We start from the raw sequence: 22,175 nt of genomic DNA on the forward strand, positions 1-22,175 counted from the left end.
TCTATGATGAATGGGTGAATGAATGAATCAATGAATACATGAATCATTAAAAAATAATTCAAAATATTCTTCCTAATATTTTTGAAAATTGATTTTTTATATACAGAACCAAAAGCAATGCATAATCCTTTACTGTATCAAAAAGCAGTCAATAAACAAAGAGCTATCAAGGACATTTGGAGGGATTTGAGTATGTACTCTATGGTAGATATTGCATTCGTGTGAAAATTTGAGGGGTTAATAATTGTGTTGTAATAACGTAAAAGAGGTTCCTTACTCCTGGGACATACATACTAATACTTAAGCTTTTAAAGGTGAAGAGACATAATACCTGCAACTTACATATATGTTACACATATGAGACATATATAGATATGTGAATGATGAGAGAAAGAAAGGAAATGTTGCAATGTGTTAACAATTGATGAATTTAGGTGAAGGGATATAGTTATCTTTTCAACTTTATCAATAAAGTTAGGGAGAAACAAAGGAAGACTCTCTATATGCTTATATTAAGTTTTGATATTTAGTGGTGTGGAATTCTTTTGCAATTATTTTTTTTCCTGGATGCTCAGAGAATTCCTTTATCCTTGATATTAAAGTATTTTGGAAAGATACCCTAGGTATGTATCTTTTCATTTATATTACTTGGAACAACTAGGAGTCCTTTTAAACAACAAGCACAGATTTTTATTTAACTCAGGAAAGTTTTCTTCTACCACATATTTAACTTTTGCTTGCATTTAATTATTCTAATAAATTTCAAGGAAATGTCTCCTGTTCGTGCATTATTGACCCTCACAAATTTTCATCAATTTTTCTTCTCTCTCCAGGAAGCATCTCAAGTCTGCTCTTTACATCCCTAAAGTGACAATTTTTCTGTTTTCTATCTCCCATCTATTGTGTTTTCATGCTGCTTTGATGCCTGATTTCATAGAATTTGTTTTCTTATATTTTAAAATTTCAAATAAAATGCCTTCTATTTTTTTCTTCTGTTCCTTTTAGTGAATATGTCTCAAAAGTATGTTTTCTCTGCATCTTCAGATTATTGTTTATCATCTATTATACTATTATTTCTTCACAAACCATGTGTGAGAGAAAAAGAAATGGTTCTATGAAGTAATTTGGAAAACTCTGGGTTGAAAAGCTAACTTTCTTGGCTGTAGGACTTCTGAGACTTTAATGTGCTTTTGTTGAGTCAAGGCAGAGAGGATATAATATGAGGTATCATTCAAATGCATTTAACTCCTGAGCCCTCTGTTCTATAGAATGGTTTTGACTTATCAAAGAATTCCTGTTCTAGAATGTAAGTTGGAAATTTTTGTTATTGAGCATCCAGAATCTCATGACTTTTTTCTTATTATACTCATCTTTGAATGAAAAGAAATTTGATGTTCAGGGAAAAAACATATGCACCTGTCCTCCTTTCCATTCACTTAGATGAGTGTACATTTCCTTCTCTTAGCACACACACAGCAGGGCTGCTAACCACCAAGCCTCTAAACACACTGCCAATGTCCCGCAAATGTTCAGCCCCCATGGCTTTGCTGGAGGAAGAGTGGATATTCTCCTACTAGCCTGACATGCCTGCTGTAAGAAACAGAATCCAGCCCTTTGTCATTGCTATGGACTGAATATTTGTTTTCCCGCCAAATTCATACATTGAAGCCCTAAGCCCTAATGTGATGGTATTAAGAGGTAGGCCTTTTGGAGGTAATTAGGTTTAGATGAGATCACAAGAGTGAAATCCTCATGATGAGATTAGTGCCCTAATAAGAAGAGGAAGAGACCAGAGCACTCTTTTTCTCTCTCTGCCATGTAAGGATACAGCAAAAAGGCAGATCAGGAAGAGAGCCTTCACCAGACATCAAATCTGCTGACATCTTGATCTTGAACTTGCAGACTCCAGAACTGTGAGAAATAAATGTTTGTTGTTTAAGCCATCCAGTCTGTGGTATTTTGTTATAGCAGCCCAAACTAAGACAGCAATGCTGAGTTGTTTGTTTAACAAGAAGAATGTATGAAAAACACAATCACAGGAGAGCAGAGTTCTTATTTCCATCTTTCTATAAGGTTAACTTCACCTAATTTGCAACACACAATCATCATCAGTCATCTTCCACCCTTATAACTTTTACTGTGCTGGAAGCTGCTGTTTCACTTGGATGTAGAAAAGGAGGGTCTATGCACAGATGCCCAGGGAAGACCCAAATCACTAAAGTTGGTTCCACACAGGAGGGCAGTGGCTGCCTGGTTTCCTGGTATCTGCATGTCCCGCCTCTCTAAGATAAGGACACACACTGAGCAGAGGTCAAATCATCCTCATACCTTCTTTATGACTAGCCCTGACCTGATGCAAAAGTCAAAGTCCGCTCCAGCCACCTATATGTCAGTTCACTTATACTCACACTGAAGTTGGGAGAATATTTACCTAGAGTCTAACAAATCATTGATTGATAGACTCAGTTTACAGGGCTACTCTGAGTCTGTATCTCCTATGTGTATTTTCGAATAGGAAGTAGGGGATGCTAACTTAAATGATTGTTAGCTAGCCACTCTCTTCACCTGAAGTACAACATGGGACAAAATATAAATAAAGGATCAATTTAATTGGGCAGCCAATAAAATAAAAAAAAATAACAGAATGGACTATGTCATGAATTATGAAAAGGTAGCAATTTCACCAACCTCCACACGACTTATCAACTTCTCACTTATTTATTTAATATCTGGAATTGATTATTATAAAATTACATTCAAAGAGCAATAATGCTCCTCAATTCTTGGTTGTGCTTTCCTCCAAATAGCTCAAACTATTCATACAGAAAAGATATTTTTAATAAACAAAATAAGGTAAGCAGAAGAGAAGAAAAAGCTTAGATGAGTCAACATGTGGTGTTCACAGGGAAGCAAAAGAGAAAAAAAAAAGGAATGCAAGTCCCCTTAAGAATACTGCAACTTCTAGAAATGCTAATTATGGATTTTCAATAAAATAGATTTCTCCATGAGCAGTGCCCTAGAGAAAAAAGTTCTTTGCCTGTGCATCTGTGTGTGTATGTGTGTGTACAGACACAAACACAGATATATGTACTACATAATAAAATGTTAATTTAACTTTATAGAGTATTTAAAACATCTGAAATGTAATTTATTGGTAGTAATGTTAAGAAAAAGGCAGCATATACAACTCACCGAAAAAAAGCCACTTGCTATTATAGGCAATGATATTTGCAATTAAGTTGAACACAACTAAATTATGACTTTAATTAAAAGGCATTTTCTAAGATGGCACCAACGTGTTTAAAATTTAATACATTTTATATGAGATATTGGAGTTATTAACATAAAAATTTTTCTGCAGCATGTGCACTTTTTAAAAAGCAAAACATCTTTAACCAATATCAAAATGCTCCCAGAATCCGTAAACATTTCATTGCATAATAAATTCAAGGAGCAATTTTTTCCAACTATTTAATACTTGCCCCTCCTTGGGATATACAATAGTATTTACATCCACGGTTAATAGTTATAGAATTCCTGACACACTCTTGTGGCCAATGTGTCCACATTAATTTTAAATGAAGAATAAATGGAGGTTCAGGGGACTGATAATGAAACACACAGCCTTTTGCCATCAGTCAGCATCATATTAGAAAGAGTCAGCAGGTCTTAAAAAGTTTGGGAGCAATAATGGTATCTCAGCAGTCAGTAGAAAGTGAGTTTGGGTCTGAACCCTGTGCCAGGCAGAAAGAGACAGGGCCACTATGCAAGTGACATCCTTTTCCAATTTTGTCTCCTCTACAAAAGTCTTATTACCTGGAAACAACTAACCTGTCGGGGTGAGAAATTGTCTTTCTAAAATAAGTCTGAAACATAGCAAATAAGAGGATTATTTGTGATCTTGCACGGTCCAGACTTCAGAGTTCAAGAAAAAGACAATGGCCTTGCTTATCTTTGCTCCAAGGTAAAGAGGTGAGTGAGCATCTACTGTCTTTACAAACTATACTAGAAACTATGGAGATACAGAAGAAGCATGAAACAGAAGCAATGAAAGTATGTTGCTTCGGCTCAAGGAGTGTATTACCTAGTTTAAGAAGCACATTTTTACCTACAGTGAAAGCGTTACACATAAATGTAAATGAATCTTTGAGTATGTAAGTTCAACGTGAAGGATGCACACAAGGGCAACATGAAAGGGTACACATCTCCCCTAATGAAGCTACTGCTGTTCTCATTAGTTTTTGAATTGCCTTCAGAATTAATTTAGAAGGCATGCGGAAATACTTACAAAGTTGTAAGTCCGTGGTATCTCTCAGGTTAATCATCCATATTATTCAGAAAGTTGCTTCAGATAATTCTGGCCACTTCCAAGTATCAACGCTGCCCTTAATGAATGTGTAATCGCCCCAGCTAAGGCCTTTAACATAAAGTGATATCCTTTCTGTAAAGACAGTTCTACCATTTGTGCAATACTTTGAGCAACGGCAATCTATTCCTTCAAAGGATAAAACATTTATTTAGTTCTAAAAATTCTAGTATATTTATTTTAAAATTAAATTATGTTGCTACAGAGACCTATCTTATATTCTCAAGAACAGATTTCATAGCAATCACAAAGTACTGTTATAAAAGTCCTGCATGTTCCGTGGGACCTACCTGTTCACTGTAATGGAGATGTGTCACAGTAAGTTCTCAGCTCAAAATCAGTAGACACAAGTCAAAAAAGAGATAACGGTCCCTTGTATGTCCCCCTGCAATCACTTCATACACATCTGAACTTATTTCCTTTGGTCCCCTCTTCTCTCTCCCTGTAAGTATCTCCTCCCATGGACCTCACCTTGGCTCAAGTGACCACTATCCCCGAATCACTCAAGTCAGAGATCTGAGCGTCATCTTAGATTCTGCATTCTCCCTTATTTTACCCCATTTCTGATCAGCTACCAATTCCTGTTGGCTCTATCTTCTAAATTCTTCTCATCTCCATGCCCTACCCTCTATTTGCCAGACCTCTGCCCTGGTTCAAGCCATCACCTGTGGAGATAAATAGGACTCTCTAGCAAAGAGCCCCAGGAGCTCTTTCTAGACTGCATGGTAATGGGCCCTCTGGGTCTGTCCCACCATCGCCCCCTATGCCCAGCAAGAAGGGCTGCGCTTGAATTCAACTTCAACACATCCTATGCTTTTCTTCTCCATAAAAAAGGAGCTGCAATCTCCCACGGTGCCAAAGTCCAGAGGTCCTGGGCTTTCTGAACCACCCTGCAAATAGCTGATATCCAAACTCAGACTGCTTAGCACCAAAGCAAAGACTGCTATCAAGAGTCCTAAGGCCGTTCCCGTACTTGCCCCATAAAAAGAGGAGAGCAACAGAGGGGCCGTGTGGCTTCTGGGGACGGAGGAGCTTTAGTGCAGCCAGCTGAGTGTGGGTTCCCTGGCCCCGCTCCGTGGAATGCTGACTGGCTCTGCTGTCTCACACCTGTGATTTCAGGCAGCAGCCAGCAAAGCTTCTGTGTTTGCCCCTGTCACTCCTCCGCAGGTTATCATCTATAAATCTTTCATTCATTCTGTTCTCCACTCTGCCACCAAAGGTCAGACCAAGTCACTTTCTGCCTAAAACTTTCCTCTATATTGACCTGTAGAAAAAGGTCCAAATTCCTCAGCATGGTACACAAGGCCTGAACAGTCTAGCTCCAATTTTCCTCTCCAGGTTCATTTTTGGGCACTCCTCCTCTCCTCCACCTCTGCTCCCCATACACACACACACACACACACACACACACATATCCACACCGTCCTCCACACTTCCCACCCATCACTCTGCGTTTGCCTGTCCCGGAATAATCATTCCCATGCTGCTACCTTGTGACACAAATGCTGCCTCCTCTGTGAAACCTTCCTAACTCCCTCTCTGAGATTTGGTCCCTGCCCTCTCCTGTCTCACAACAAGACAGCTGCATTATAACCGTCCTGGAGACTGGGGCCAGGGACTGTGCCTTGCTCTCCTTGCTGCCCCTGACCTAGCAAAAGCCTGGCACAAAGTAGGCACTCAAATGTTTGTTCAAGAAATAGACACTGTATAAATAAATGATATCAGCTACTAGATGCATCACGCTGAATACTGCTGATGAGTGTTTTTGCCTCATGTCCTCGATGTAGTCATTTTTCAACTATCTTCAACCTGTTATCATTTTCTCTTGAAAAGGTTTCAGTAAGAATGAACCTGGAATTCCCTCTACTGCTCTAGAGATTTTCCTATGTAGGGCTGCCTAAAGTAAAATTACAATGTGCAATGCAAAATCCTTTCTGGAAAACTCACCTGAAATTCAATTTTAGCCCTCAAGGTATATTTTTCTGAAAGTATACTTTAAGCAATAATATAAATGCTTATGGGATGCCAAACATCAAATTAATATTAATGGCAATAACAATAATAATTTCCTTTAAAGTAATTGATTGAAGTCAAGAAATAGCCAAACCAGTTGACATGCAGTCAGAATTTTATATTTTTCATCAGAAAAACAATTGTCTACCAATGACAAATAACAGTGGGGCCACTAAAACTACCTGGCACACATTTAATGAAGACAGATTCTCTGGCTACCACATATAATATGTAATATCCAAAAACACTGCTGTAATTCACAGCTAATTAGTGTCTTGCCATTACGAGAAGTGTCACGGCCCTAACTCTCTCCCCAGATCTACTCAGACCTCCCAAGAGCTGACAGCCATGCAAGGATCACAGCAAGCCAATTAGCACCACCCCAACCTTGGGCTGCTGCTTCTCCGTGCCTGCCCCGGCATCAATAAGTCATGTTCCCTCATGAAGCTCTTCTCTGACAGCCGCGAGCCATTGCCGCCTGAGGAATAAAGACAATACTTCTAAGGAAAGCTCATGTGGGAAAGACAGACATAGAAAAGGGATATTATTTGCCTTCTTTTAGCAGCACAACCTTCAGCAAAATTGAGGACCGTCAATTCCAACAGATTAGGAGACACCTGCACCAAGAAATAAATCCATGACTGGTATACCTGAAGATCCTTACTGGTAATCAACAGTCGGCAATTGGGTTGTTCGTTTGTTTGTTTGTTTTAATGTAGATACATTGAAGACCCTTTTCTTTCCATTTTTCTCCTATATAGTCCTCCTTCTGGCTAATAAGAAAATTTTCCTTTCAGCAGGACATAATGGTCTGCATTTACTTTTTCCCCCAGTGAATATGCAGCAATCAGATAATTTGTTTGAAAGACTCTAAATGGTTTGACTTCATTGAAAAGGAATCTATAATGATATGCTGGTCTCCAAGTAGGGCCTACAAAGCTTCCTAAATCCATAAGCAAGCGCTAGAGTATTCTCAGCACATAACAGCCAATATCCTTGTAATTTTGTTCTAAGCCTATAAAGCCGTTTTGCTCCATAATATTCTACTTAGAAAGTGTTCAGAATAGTCACTGTAACCTGGAAATTATTCAGAGATATGACTCAGGTAATTCTACTTTTCCTTTGCTTTCCTCATGAAAATACTCTTCTATATTTTTAACGCTAGAATCTAAAACATTTAATCTAGCTTTTGGCTAACTGATGACTACCTAATAGATAAACACCTGTAACACTTAAAGATAATTCTCAGGTCCCCTGTGCTTCTTCTTTCCTAGGGTATTATAAAATAAACATGTACTTGACTCTTAGCTGGAAAACTACACTTGACCAAATGTTATATGTCATTGGTTAATTAAGCATATTTGCATTCAGCATTTCAATTCATTTTCTATTTACAAGGCAAAAACAAATGAAATGCAAAAAAAAAAAAAAGGAATTATAGCAAGATACACTTTAACAACAGTTTGGATTTTGCTTCTTACTTACCATTCCCCTAGGAAAATAAGCTCCTAAATAATGCAAACGTGGGAAAGCACAGGCAGACTCATATAGTTTTCATTTCATACCCAGAGTGTATGTATTTGAAACTGTTTATAGACACTTCTAGACATAGATAGAAATTTTTTGCTAATTTTTATATTACTCGAGTAGTTTAGTAGATTTAATTTTGGTACTATTGTGAAGATAACAAATAATGCAAATTTAAAATTAACACATCCATGTTCACACAGAAGGTTCAGGACTACAGACTCTCAAATCCATGCTTAAATCACACAAAACAATGCCCATACCTGAAAGGGCGAAATTGCCTTTCTGACTTTCACTTTCTCTGATTAGAAAAGCACCCGTCTGATTTTCTGAATATAAGAGTTGTTTTTCAGCATCGGCTCTCTTGATTGCTCCAAAGAACCACCTGAAAAGAGAGATATATAAACTTTAATTAACCAATCAACATTCATTTTTTTTAAGGAGCAAGAAGTTTGGCAAGAAAGTTCCAATATCGGAAAGGCTTGATACTCTTTAGTGAAACTATAACAGGTATACATGGTAGTTTTTGATACTTAACATGATTTTTCTGTATGTCTGCAACCCTCACCAGGAGTCTTTTATATATTATGAAACAGGAATTTGGCCAGCGTCTGCTACTACATCCCATCTCACACCTGCATTCTGTCTGAGAGATCCTGTGTTCTCCTCTGTCAGATCCAAAGCTTCCAGGTGGGCCCACCACCACACAGTAAGTCTGCCATGCTTCATGCTCTAAAACTACTCATCAGCACCTTCAGACTGTCCACTGCCTGAGCTAACACCTCATATGTGTTAGGAGGCAAACTTTCCAATCCAGGAATTCATATATGTCACATCAAAGTGTGAATAGTTAAAAATGTAGTTCTCTAGGATTTAATTCCCATCTTTCCCCTCTTCATGTCTGCCCAAGCCCCACCCACCCACCCACAATATAAGATGATTTTGCATGTTTAGAAAGAAATTTTCATCAGTTGAAAGATTATGTGAAAAAAATACTTCTGCCCGGGATATATCATCTTAGTGTCCCCTCCACTTCTTAGCTTCACCCTCTTATCCTTCCAAAACTACAAGAGTCAGTAAATATGAATGTGTTCAATCCCAACAAGGAATTATGGATTTTAATATCAGAGCTAGTTTAAAACGTGTATCAAGTCAGCAGACGCCAATGTGATGATAAGAGGAAACAGACAGCCAGCTTTTCACTGACAACCTTTCACTATGGGGTCATAATGTTGGCCTCTATCATTAAAGATTTTAGGTAAAACATCTATCTTTCCAGGTATTCCAGGTGTTGCTGAAAATATAAATGCTCAAAGAGAAGAAATGTAGGCTTGAGGGAAGAAATACAGGCCAGGTGAGGAAATGCAGACTGGGAGAGGCCCTCAAAAATCAGCTACAGAGGAAAAGATGGCAGCAAAGTAGAGAGACGTGGAGTGCATCCCTCCCCACAGATTTATTGGGAATGCACGGAAGGACGCAGTAATTCTCACAGAGAACCAGCTGAACACCAGCAGACGGCCTCGGACACCGGATGGGACTGCGGGGAGCCCGACATAGCCGGTAGGGAGGCATCTACGAGGGCTCAAAGAGGGGGAAGCGGCGGAGCTGTGGCAGACGGGAGGGAGTGAGAAACATTCGGAGGGTCCGCAGCGCAGCTCAGCGTTCCTGGACCAAGACATCGATCCGCGGCTGAACGGAGGGTCCAGGAGCGGGAGTGTGGGAGCAGGAGAGCTGGTTCAGTGTGGGAAACACTGTTGCCGGTAGGGTGACGGACCGAGAGGACAGGAGGGAGGAGGCCCGCGGAGAGGAGTACCCGTTCCTGAGAGCTGCCCGGCCATGATGGCGGCTGGAGGCTGCAGGCTCACTGGCGGCTGGGAGGAGCCACGTGCATAGCCTCTCTCTCTCTTTCCGCGCCTCTGCAACAGGCAGTGGAGAGACGCCCTGCGGGCCACCTAAGGCGCTCAGGGATAACAAGTACCCTCAGGCACTCGGGTGGGGCTAGATTAAAACCCCTTGCAACGCCAGCAGCAGGGAGGCTGCCGAGAGAAAAAAAAAAGAAAAAAAGAAAAGAAAAAAACCCCCGAGAGAGGCCCAACTCTAAGACTTTCTGTTTACGCCTGAGCCACCGGCGCCCTCTGCAACAGGCACCTCCAAGCCTGACTGAGACATCAGTGCGCCACTGCTCACTCCCTCCCAGGAGAAGGAGCCACTTTTGTACCCTCTCCCTCCCCACACACCGACGCTTACAGACGAACAATAAAGGAACCTCTGCTGGTCACAGAATAACGCAAAAAAACCCAAGGACAAGCAACCCCAAAAGTTTGGACAACCATGAGGAAACAAAGAAACACCATGCAGGCAAAGGAGCAAGAAAAAAACCCACAAGACCAAATAAATGAGGAGGAAATAGGAAAAATGCCTGAAAAGGAATTTAGAGTAATGATAGTCAAAATGATACAAAATCTCGATAACAAAATAGAGAAAGTACAAGAAACAGTTCATAAGAACTCAGAAAAACAAACAGCAATGGATAACAAAATAACTGAAATTAAAAATACTCTAGATGCTATAACCAGCAGAATGACTGAGGCAGAAGAACGAATAAGTGAGTTGGAAGATAGAATGGGGGAAATAACTGCCACAGAGCAGGAAAAAGAAAAAAGAATAAAAAGAATAGAAGACAGTCTCAGAGACCTCACTGATAGCATTAAGCGTACCAACATTCGAATTATAGGCATCCCAGAAGAAGAAGAAAACAAGAAAGGGTCTGAGAAAATATTTGAAGAGGTTCTAGTGGAAAACTTCCCCAACATGGGAAAGGAAATAATTAACCAAGTCCAAGAAGCACAGAGAGTCCCATACAGAATAAACCCAAGGAGAAATACACCGAGACACATATTAATCAAACTAACGACAATTAAACACAAAGAAAAAATATTAAAAGCAGCAAGAGAAAAGCAACAAACAACATATAAGGGAAAACCCATCAGGATAACAGCTGACCTTTCCACAGAAACTCTGCAGGCCAGAAGGGAATGGCAGGATATACTGAAAGTCCTGAAAGAGAGAAACCTACAGCCAAGAATACTCTACCCAGCAAGAATCTCATTCAGATTTGAGGGAGAAATCAAAAGCTTTCCAGACAAGCAAAAGTTAAGAGAATTCAGCACCACCAAACCAGCCTTACAACAAGTGCTAAAGGAACTTCTCTAAGTAGGAAACACAAGAAAAGGAAAACACCTACAAATACAAACCCAAAACAATTCAGAAAATGGTAATTGGAACACACATGTCAATCATCACCTTAAATGTAAATGGATTAAATGCTCCAACCAAAAGACACAGACTGGCTGAATGGATACAAAAACAAGACCCTTCTATATGCTGCCTACAAGAAACCCACTTCAGACCAAGGGATACATATAGACTGAAAGTAAAGGGATGGAAAAAGATATTCCATGCAAATGGAAGTCAAAAGAAAGCTGGAGTAGCAATACTCATATCAGACAAATTAGACTTGAAAGTAAAGACTATTAAAAGAGACAAGGAAGGACACTACATAATGATCAAGGGATCCATCCAAGAAGAACATATCACAATGGTAAATATCTATGCCCCCAATATAGGAGCACCTCAATACATAAGGCAAATGCTAACAGCTATAAAAGGGGACATCGACAGGAACACAATAATAGTGGGAGACTTGAACACCCCACTTACATCAATGGACAGATCATCCAAACAGAAAATAAATAAAGACACACAAGCTTTAAATGACACATTAGACCATCTCGACTTAATTGATATTTATAGGACATTCCATCCAAAAACAACAGAATACACGTTCTTCTCAAGTGCACATGGAACATTTTCCAGGATAGATCACATCTTGGGTCACAAATCAAACCTCAGCAAATTCAAGAAAATTGAAATCATATCAAGCATCTTCTCAGACCACAGCGCCATGAGACTAGATATCAATTACAGGAAAACAACTGCAAAAGATACAAACACATGGAGGCTAAACAATTCACTCTTAAACAACCAAGGAATCACTACAGAAATCAAAGAGGAAATAAAAAAATATCTAGAAACAAATGACAACGAAAACACAACAACCCAAAACCTATGGGATGCAGCAAAAGCAGTTCTAAGGGGGAAGTTTATAGCAATACAGTCCTACCTTAAGAAACAAGAAAATGATCGAATAAACAACCTAACCTTACACCTAAAACAACTAGAGAAAGAAGAACAAAGAAACCCTAAAGTGAGCAGAAGAAAAGAAATCATAAAGATCAGAGCAGAAATAAATGAAAAAGAAAGGAAAGAAACCATAAGAAAAATAAATAAAACTAAAAGCTGGTTCTTTGAGAAGATTAACAAAATTGATAAACCATTAGCCAGACTCATCAAGAAAAAAAGGGAGAAGATGCAAATCAACACAATTAGAAATGAAAAAGGAGAAGTAACAACGGACACCTCAGAAATACAAAAGATCATGAGAGACTACTACAAGCAACTATATGCCAATCAATTGGATAACCTGGAAGAAATGGATACATTCTTAGAAAAATACAATCTTCCAAGACTGAACCAGGAAGAAATAGAAACCATGAACAGACCAATCACAAGTACGGAAATTGAGGCAGTGATTAAAAATCTCCCAACACACAAAAGCCCAGGACCAGATGGATTCACAGGTGAATTCTATCAAACATTTCGAGAAGAGTTAACACCTATCCTTCTCAAACTCTTCCAAAATATTGCAGAAGGTGGAGCACTCCCAAACTCATTCTACGAGGCTACCATCACCCTGATACCAAAACCAGGCAAAGATGTCACAAAAAAAGAAAACTACAGACCAATATCACTGATGAATATAGATGCAAAAATCCTCAACAAAATACTAGCTAACAGACTGCAACAGCGCATTAAAAAAATCATACACCATGATCAAGTGGGGTTTATCCCTGGGATGCAAGGATTCTTCAATATACGCAAATCAATCAATGTGATACATCATATCAACAAATTGAAGGATAAAAACCATATGATCATTTCAATAGATGCAGAAAAAGCTTTTGACAAAGTTCAACATCCATTTATGATAAAAGCTCTCCAGAAAATGGGCATAGAAGGAAATTACCTCAACATAATAAAAGCCATATATGCAAAACTAAAAGCCAACATTGTTCTCAGTGGAGAAAAACTGGAAGAATTCCCCCTAAAAACAGGAACAAGACAAGGGTGTCCACTCTCACCACTGTTATTCAACATAGTTTTGGAAGTTTTAGCCACAGCAATCAGAGAAGAAAAAGAAATAAAAGGAATCCAAATTGGAAAAGAAGAAGTAAAATTGTCACTCTTTGCAGATGACATGATATTATATATAGAAAACCCTAAAGACTCTACCAGAAAACTGCTAGCGCTCATTGATGAGTTTAGTAAAGTAGCAGGATACAAAATTAATGCACAGAAATCTCTTGCATTCCTATACACTAACAATGGAAGAGCAGAAAGAGAAATTAAGGAAACTCTCCCATTCACCATTGCAACCAAAAGAATCAAATACCTAGGAATAAACCTGCCTAAGGAGGCAAAAGATCTGTATGCAGAAAACTTTAAGACATTGATGAAAGAAATCAAAGACGACACAAACAGATGGAGGGACATACCATGTTCCTGGATTGGAAGAATCAACATCGTGAAAATGTCTGTACTACCCAAAGCAATTTACAGATTCAATGCAATCCCGATCAAATTACCAATGGCATTTTTCACAGAACTAGAGCAAGAAATCTTACGATTTGTATGGAAACGCAAAAGACCCCGAATAGCCAAAGCAATCTTGAGAAGGAAAAATGGAGTTGGTGGAATCAGGCTTCCTGACTTCAAACTATACTACAAGGCCATAGTGATCAAGACAGTATGGTACTGGCACAAAAATAGAAAGGAAGATCAATGGAACAGAATAGAGAACTCAGAAGTAAGCCCAAACACATATGGGCACCTTATCTTTGACAAAGGAGGCAAGAATATACAATGGAAAAAAGACAGCCTCTTCCATAAGTGGTGCTGGGAGAACTGGGCAGCAACATGCAAAAGAATGAAATTAGAACACTTCCTAACACCATACACAAAAGTAAACTCCAAATGGATTAAAGACCTACATGTAAGGCCAGACACTATCAAACTCCTAGAGGAAAACATAGGCAGAACACTATATGACATCCATCAAAGCGCCATCCTTTTTGACCCACCTCCTAGAATCATGGAAATAAAATCAAGAATAAATGAATGGGACCTCATGAAACTTAAAAGCTTTTGCACAGCAAAAGAAACCATAAACAAGACTAAAAGGCAACCCTCAGAGTGGGAAAAAATAATTGCCTATGAAACAACGGACAAAGGATTAACCTCCAAAATATACAAGCAGCTCATGAAGCTTAATACCAAAAAAGCAAATAACCCAATCCACAAATGGGCAGAAGACCTAAATAGACATTTCTCCAAAGAAGACATACAGATGGGCAACAAACACATGAAAAGATGCTCCACATCACTAATCATCAGAGAAATGCAAGTCAAAGCCACAATGAGGTATCACCTCACACCAGTCAGAATGGCCATCATCACAAAGTCTGGAAACAACAAATGTTGGAGAGGGTGTGGAGAAAAAGGAACTCTCCTGCACTGTTGGTGGGACTGTAAATTGGTACAGCCACTATGGAAAACAATTTGGAGGTTCCTTAAAAAACTACAAATAGAACTACCATATGATCCAGTAATCCCACTCCTGGGCATATACCCAAAGAAAACCATAATCCCAAAAGAAACTTGTACCATCATGTTTATTGCAGCACTATTTACAATAGCCAGGACATGGAAGCAACCTAAATGCCCATCAACAAATGAATGGATACAGAAGATGTGGCATATATATACCATGGAATATTACTCAGCTATAAAAAGGGATGAGATGGAGCTATATGTAATGAGGTGGATAGAACTACAGTCTGTCATACAGAGTGAAGTAAGTCAGAAAGAGAAGGACAAATATTGTATGCTAACTCACATATATGGAATCTAAAAATGGTACTTTTGGACTCGGTGACCAGAACAAGGATGCAGATACAGAGAACGGACTGGAGAACTCGAGGTATGGGGGGGGGCGGGGGGTGAAGGGGAAACTGAGACGAAGCGAGAGAGTAACACAGACATATATATACTACCAACTGTAAAATAGTCAGTGGGAAGTTGTTGTATAACAAAGGGAGTCCAACTCGAGGATGGAAGATGCCTTTGAGGACTGGGGCGGGGAGGGTGGGGGGGGCTTGGGGGGGGGGCGTCAAGGAAGGGAGGGAAGATGGGGATATGTGTATAAAAACGGATGATTGAACCTGGTGTACCCCCCCAAAAAATAAATAAATAAATAAATAAATATTTAAAAAATAAATAAATAAATAAATAGTTTGCAAAATTGAAAGGTAAAAAAAAAAAAAAATCAGCTACAATTGGTTTGACAGGTCATAGGTACTGGGGAATATGAGTTCACTAAGGGTAACACAATTGAAAGGAAGAGGGGAAGAAATGGAAAAAAAAAAGACATTAAAATATAATTACCTCCTAACAAAAGTAAGATGTTTGTTTATCATTTTCCCAATCATCAAATTGCAGATTACACAATATTAACTATATCAGCCAGGAAGTGCCAGGTTATGTTGGAGCAATGAACAACTCCAAAAATCTCAGTGGTTTAAGATGACAAAAATTTGTTTTTCACTCAGCTGCATGTTCACTGAAGGTCATCTGTGCTATGCCCATCTCTGTGTCTACCAGAGAATTTCCATCTCCATGCTTCCATGACTGACCAGGAAGTCAGGATTAGAATATGTGGCAAATCAGAAGCTGATTCCTGGAGTTTCTATCTAAAGCTTCTGGTCAAGAATGAACCCATTGACAAATAAGTTGTATGTTTGTGCCTAAATGCAAAGACAGTGAAAAATGCAATCCTACTGTTTTCCCAAAGGTAGAGAACTGGAAACATTTGGTAGACTACACTAATGACTACCACACTGATTCAATATCAGGAACCAAATTAATATCCATAGACTATTGTTTATCCAACTGAAATTATAAAAGGCTTGGAAACAGTCCAAGGTGGCCACGGAATTAATTCATAGAAAAATAGAAATGTATGTTTTCTACTACTGCAGAAATAAGTAAATAGAATAATGGAACATAATGAAAAACTTAAACAGACCCAAACATCCAAATTAATGATAAAAGGATGGATTAGTCAATAAATGATGCTGGTACCATTCATAACCCATATGAAAAAATTAATTAATGCTACCTACAGCATACACAATAATTTTACATAGACTAAAGACCTAATGTAAAAGGCAAACGTTAAAACTTTCTGAGGATACTGGACTAGGTAAGTTTTCTTCAACAAGATGAAAATAAAAAGAAGACATACAGGCCTTAAGGGAAATGATTGATGATGTTTATTACACTACAATTAAAAACTTGCAACACCAAAATTACCATGAAATAAAATTAAACCACAGCCACAGACCTGGAGGAGGTACTTACAGAGCATATAACCAAGAATAAGATTAGTATTCAGATTATACACAGACCTACAATCACTAAAAAAAAAAAAAGACAACACAGTAGAAAAACTGACATAGTATATAACTAGATAGATCACAGAAGAGAAAAACCCAATAACTAATAAAAATACAGAAAGAGGTACAGCCTCTACCTATTGCCAGTAATTAGGAATATTAAGAATATTAAATATTAAAAAGTGAAATATGATTTCACACTTTTCAGGCTGGACAAAATTTAAAACTCATATTCAGGCATTGGGAAAAATGCGAAATAGGAACTTTTTTTCAATACTAGTGGCAAGGTAATTTGGTACAACTAATTCAGAGAACATTTGGCAATAGCTTGTAAAGCTGAATATTTGTATACTACTTAATTTCACTTTTAGATTGTATACTCTACAAGGAAATATACCACAAGAACATTTACTGAAGAATTCTAGCATGGAAAATTGAAACCACCTAAATGTCCATTGTGGGGGAATAAACAAACTTAGTTGTGGTTATAAGATGGAATACTATATGGCAGTTAAAACAAATAAATTATTGAGGGACAAAAGGAAGTTGAAGAATGCTAGATACCATTGTGATACTATTTACATAAAGTTTAAGCAAACACATAAAAAATATTTTTATGGAATCATGCATGCTTAGTGAAAGCTAATAGTTAAAGTACTCAGGCAATTTTTTTAGACTCCATTTCCAGCAATGGCAAAATTTCTTCACACAAATATTTCAAGCAAAGAAGCAACATGGATCGAATATACTGACCAACCCCATGCATTTTCCTGATTTCTAGTGCATTCATTATGCAGCAACATTAAAATGTTTGGTCCAAATGTAAACGTGTAAACCTTTACAAGAACTACAATTTATCTAGCAGATTAAATTCTTAGAAGTACCATTAAGTCTCCTATATCTCATTATTTCTAAAGAATAAATACTCCATTATAAAAGTTTTACATATATACCTCACATTTGTATTTTGGATCATCAGGTTTATAAAACGATGTCTTTTCTCTGCCCAATATATGCATAAGCAAGCAGTTTTTATAAATCAAATGGTTAAAGATATAGTAATTTTACTACATTTGTAAAAAGGAACTGTGTAGTGAATTTTTGTTAATCCTTTTCTGTCTCACCAATTCTGGATTCTTGTACAATCACTACAAGGCAAATCATACCAGTAATGAATCAATAATAATGAAGAAGAGATGTAACTATCTGACTGGCTGCATCAGCTCGTTTAATACCTGGAATTTTACTTGGCTGAGCTACCATCAAGAAGTGAAGAAAATAAATTAAAAAATGTTTTCTGGATGTAGTGGCATTATAATGCCATCTTTCCTACTCAAAGATGAGGCATCTGCTATAGATCGTGACTGCTAGATCATGTGCCCTGTACAGACTACCCTCTGCACATGTGAAAATTGTTCCTTTACTTGTGGTTTGAGCTGCAGCAGAACTGTCATTCTCCTCAGTCCTGCCTTTTGAGCCCCTGCTGGCCCCACCCTGGAAGGGTACACACACCCCAGGTCTGGTTGTCCACCGCAGCCATTTTCAATGCTCTCTTTAAGCTGTAATTCTTCTGTGCAGTACACAGTGCGGGCTGAGGAGAAGTCAGGATATCCTAGGAGGTGTAAAGCATCGGGGGAGAGTCTCATGGACCATGATCCTCGCAGTGTGGATCAGCCCCAGCATTAGGTTAGCATCGCATGGAAACTTGCTGGAAATCTGCAGGCCTCACATCATACCTACCGAATCAGAAACTCTGAAGGCAGGGCTGGCAGTCTGGGTTTTAATAATTAGTCCCCCGGTAAATCTGATGCACTACAAGGATTGAGAACTACTGAGGCACAGAAATAGAAAAGGAGTTAGGAATGTATACAAGACATCTGAGAATAAGTTAGATTTGGCATTTACATGTGAAAAATTACCCAATAAAATGACACTACACACACTCATACACATTTTATTGATATTAAATGAAAGTAATCTTTGTTTCATGCCATTTCTGCCGTGGAAGAGATCTTGATTAAAAATAACCAAAAAGAAGAGGAGATTATAATAACCTATAACCTCGGGGAAAGAAATGCTTCAATTAGATGAAAATGGAGCAAAAGGTACAATATCTGTTTTAGATGAAAGGAATATGTATTTAATTGAAGTCTAGGATTTATTTTGCAAACATTCAAGTGTCTGCTGTGTGTAAATTCTGTAGCCTTGACATAGAAAGATCTGCACGGCATATTGCTGGATGAAAAAGGGTAAATTGCAGAGTTCTAGGAATATTATAGTTTTATTTATATTTTAAAAACCAACAAACCAAAAATTATATGTGCTTCTTCTCTGGAGATTAGGGAGAAATGACAAAAATGATGACAAAGGACTTTCACTTTTTACTCTGCAGTCTTCTCTATAGTTTGGATGTTTATAGTAAGACGTAGTTATATCAATTCACAATTTATTTACACAAAAAAATTGAAAGAAGTCAATCAGGTATATGCTACAAAAAACTACCTGTTATAAAGATCTGGACTAGAAACTTCGGCAGTTAGAATTGATAGCTACAAGAAAAATCTCAAAGGAATATGGGAGAAGTGATTATGGATGAGCAGTGAAAGAGATGGAAGATCAAACATGACACCAGGGTTTCAAATGTGCATGACCAAAGGCCAGTGTACTTGGCAGCACATCAGAAGGCAGGGTGTAATAACAAGTAAGAGCTACAGCAACTCATTGGGCAAGTTATGCCTGGATTTCCTCATTCGTAAGTGGGACTAATAATCATTACCCTGTAGGCTTGTTTTGAGATTAAGAAAAATAATGTATGTAAAGTGCTTAATGCCTGGCCACATTCACGCTTAATAAAGAGCACTTATTTTAAGACAGCTGATTTAAGGGAGAAATTATATATTTGGTTTTAGACACCATGGATTTAGGTAATGGTAGAACACAACTGAATATGTGAACACGATCTCACGTCTCTGTGTTTGTACTGACTTTGCTGTCCTGCCTGCCCAGTCTTGACTAGGCCATGCTGTCACCAGGTGGCAGTAGGCCATTTTATTAATCCAAAAGGCTAACTAAAGCTATAATGAGAGTAACTGAACTTTACAAAAAAAAGACAAAATACATCTTCAAAAAACTTTATGTAGTGTTACTAAATATCAACATTTAAATAATACAGATATCAATCAGAATTTAGGGAAATCAACCTGTTAATAGATGTAGTATCTCTGTTAATGTTTCCTCATTTCATTTACTAAAGTCTCATTATCCTCTCTGCTGCCTCACTGACTGGTACAAAAATAATTCCAATCAGACAGAGGTAATTTCCTCCTACATTTTTTAAAAAGGAAAACCCATCCTTAGTCACTGCTGGCCAAGGTTTACAAAATTTAACAATAATTTCTTTTCCCAATGTCTCCCTAAAAACCAAGACAGCTGGCCCTAAACCACAGTAGACAGACCCTAAAAAATAAATAAACACCTAAAACCAGTCCCAGAAAAACACTTGTATTCTCCCAGAAACAGCAAAAAGGAAAGTGGGTAGATGGACTTGGCAGAGCCACCCATGGGGAAAGCACCCTGGGTGCCTACCCTGTGGAATGCAGCTTAGGGGTGATTTTATTGCTGTCATCACAGTTACACAGGTTATAGTGAATAAAACCACCTATTGTCCTCACCAATGTGGTTTGGGAGGATCAGTGACACTAACATTTTTGCAAAATACCTACAGTTTGCAGGGTACACTCATGATCACATTTAACCATTTATGGTACCTAAATGTAAGTCTTGGAATTGTGACCCCTTGAGCTATGGAGTTTCTATACGACTCGCCTGCATTGATCTGTGTTTCAGCAACATTGCCAGGAAAGCCTCTATTGGAGTTCCTTATGGTACCTCCCCCTCTATAAAATCTCCTTAGGCTCAGCATCCCACTTGCCTTGTGGTAGATTAACTCTGTCACTTTTCCTCACTCCTCTACCATGATAAGGACAAAAAAATAATTATACTACTGCTCAATGTATTTTCTTACTCTTTCCTTCCTTTCCATTTCCCCCACCACAACCTTTGCTCAATGCATCATCACCATTTGGACTATGGCAGTATTTTACTATCTGTTATCTTTACTCTTAATAACTTCTACTTCCAGATCACATACAAGGAGCCAGGCAATATTGCTGCAAGTTGTACGTATATCATCTCAGTCTCTCTCCCCCTTGCTCACACCACCATCACTAGATTAATCACCAGAAGATATGACCTGGTACATCTCACCAGTACATACACATAAAAAAGTTTTAAGGCTTCCATTTGTTTATGGAATATAAGCCTTATTAACCTAGAATTCCAAGCCCACCTCCACCTGGACATGAGCCATTTCTTCAACCTTATCTTCCCTATGTCAGCTCTGCTCCAGCTAAACACATCCTCTCACCACTATTGGTAGTAGCATTACTTAAACCTGCCTACCCACAATTCCTACAGCCTCTACCCCTTTGGTTTGGTATGGAGCACACAAAAAGTACTGCTGCCCAGTTTTACTTTTTATTTTTAGATTATTCCCTGTGTTCACTTGAGACTACAGACCTCCCTGGCACAAGGTCTGTGTCTGATAATACCACATATGCTCTTTGGAGGAATAAATAAATAAATAAATACTTGTTGATGAAACAATTAACATGTTGTATCTGAATGTGGGCCTTTTATATAGTCTTTTGGTTTATACTGAATGTTGGACTTTAGATAACGCCTGTGTTTTCACGTAATCTTTTATTTGTAGTTGCCACAGAGGGTGGAGGGTAAAGCCCTTAAGAGAGAAGCCTTATCTGCTCTGGGCTGGTTGCAGCACAGATTCTTCCAATGTTAATTGGCCTCAGACCACAAATTCTAATCTGACCACTCTCTTCTCCCAAAGACAGCACTTCCACATGAATGTAGAGGCCAAAAATGAGGCTGACTTTTCTGTCCTCCAAAACACAAGCATATCAGGGCTGCATACACGAAAAGTGTGTGTGATAAATTGGCAATGTCATATCCAGTATCTGAGGTAGGACTTGCAGTCACAGAGAAACCAGGAAATTCCTTGCATGGGTCATTCGATAAAGCTTTTTTGTTGCTATTGTTCACCTTTCTAGTTATCATAAAAGGGGACTTTGGAAGGAATTTTCTTAGGGAGGAAGTAAGGTAAACTAATTGGTACTTTCCCCACTGAGGAAGGTGCAGTAACACATGTTTATGAAAGAATCTGATTGTAATCTGAATCCACTTCCCTGAGTCTAGTCATCAAAAGTATGCAATTCCTCAGAAAAAGTTTATGAAGAATACAACAAAGTTCAGATAGGTATTCAGTCTCAAGGCAGTGTTTTTGCTTCACAACCATTCCCGACTGTGTAAAATGAAATAAAAGCTAATGTTGATGTCTCTTTTAAAATAAAAAACAAAATGTGTACATATATAATGGTATTTCCAATCATCAACCCTGAAATAAAAGTGTAAATTTTAACCTGTCTGCTTTGTTTTTGTATATTTGTGATAATGTTTGTCCTAGAAACTAGAGGAATGTGGGTTAGAGTTGAAAGCATTAACCATTAAATAGTTTCTATCTTTGTCACATCCAAGAAAAGTAACTGCAGTTGATTTATGAT

At 38.3% G+C, this 22,175-nt stretch overlaps 1 protein-coding gene across 1 annotated transcript in view; it reads right to left on the reverse strand.

Annotated features, from left to right (window-relative positions):
- The window catches only part of FRK (fyn related Src family tyrosine kinase), a 97,976-nt gene that overhangs the window by 31,283 nt on the left and 44,518 nt on the right, over positions 1–22,175 (reverse strand). Inside the window, exon 2 of the mRNA XM_057739072.1 lies at positions 8,170–8,291. Coding sequence (XP_057595055.1) covers positions 8,170–8,291 — 122 coding nt within the window. The remainder of the gene's footprint in view (positions 1–8,169; positions 8,292–22,175) is intronic.

The sequence above is a fragment of the Hippopotamus amphibius genome, chromosome 6 (assembly GCF_030028045.1).
Source record: "Hippopotamus amphibius kiboko isolate mHipAmp2 chromosome 6, mHipAmp2.hap2, whole genome shotgun sequence".
Lineage (NCBI taxonomy): Eukaryota > Metazoa > Chordata > Mammalia > Artiodactyla > Hippopotamidae > Hippopotamus > Hippopotamus amphibius.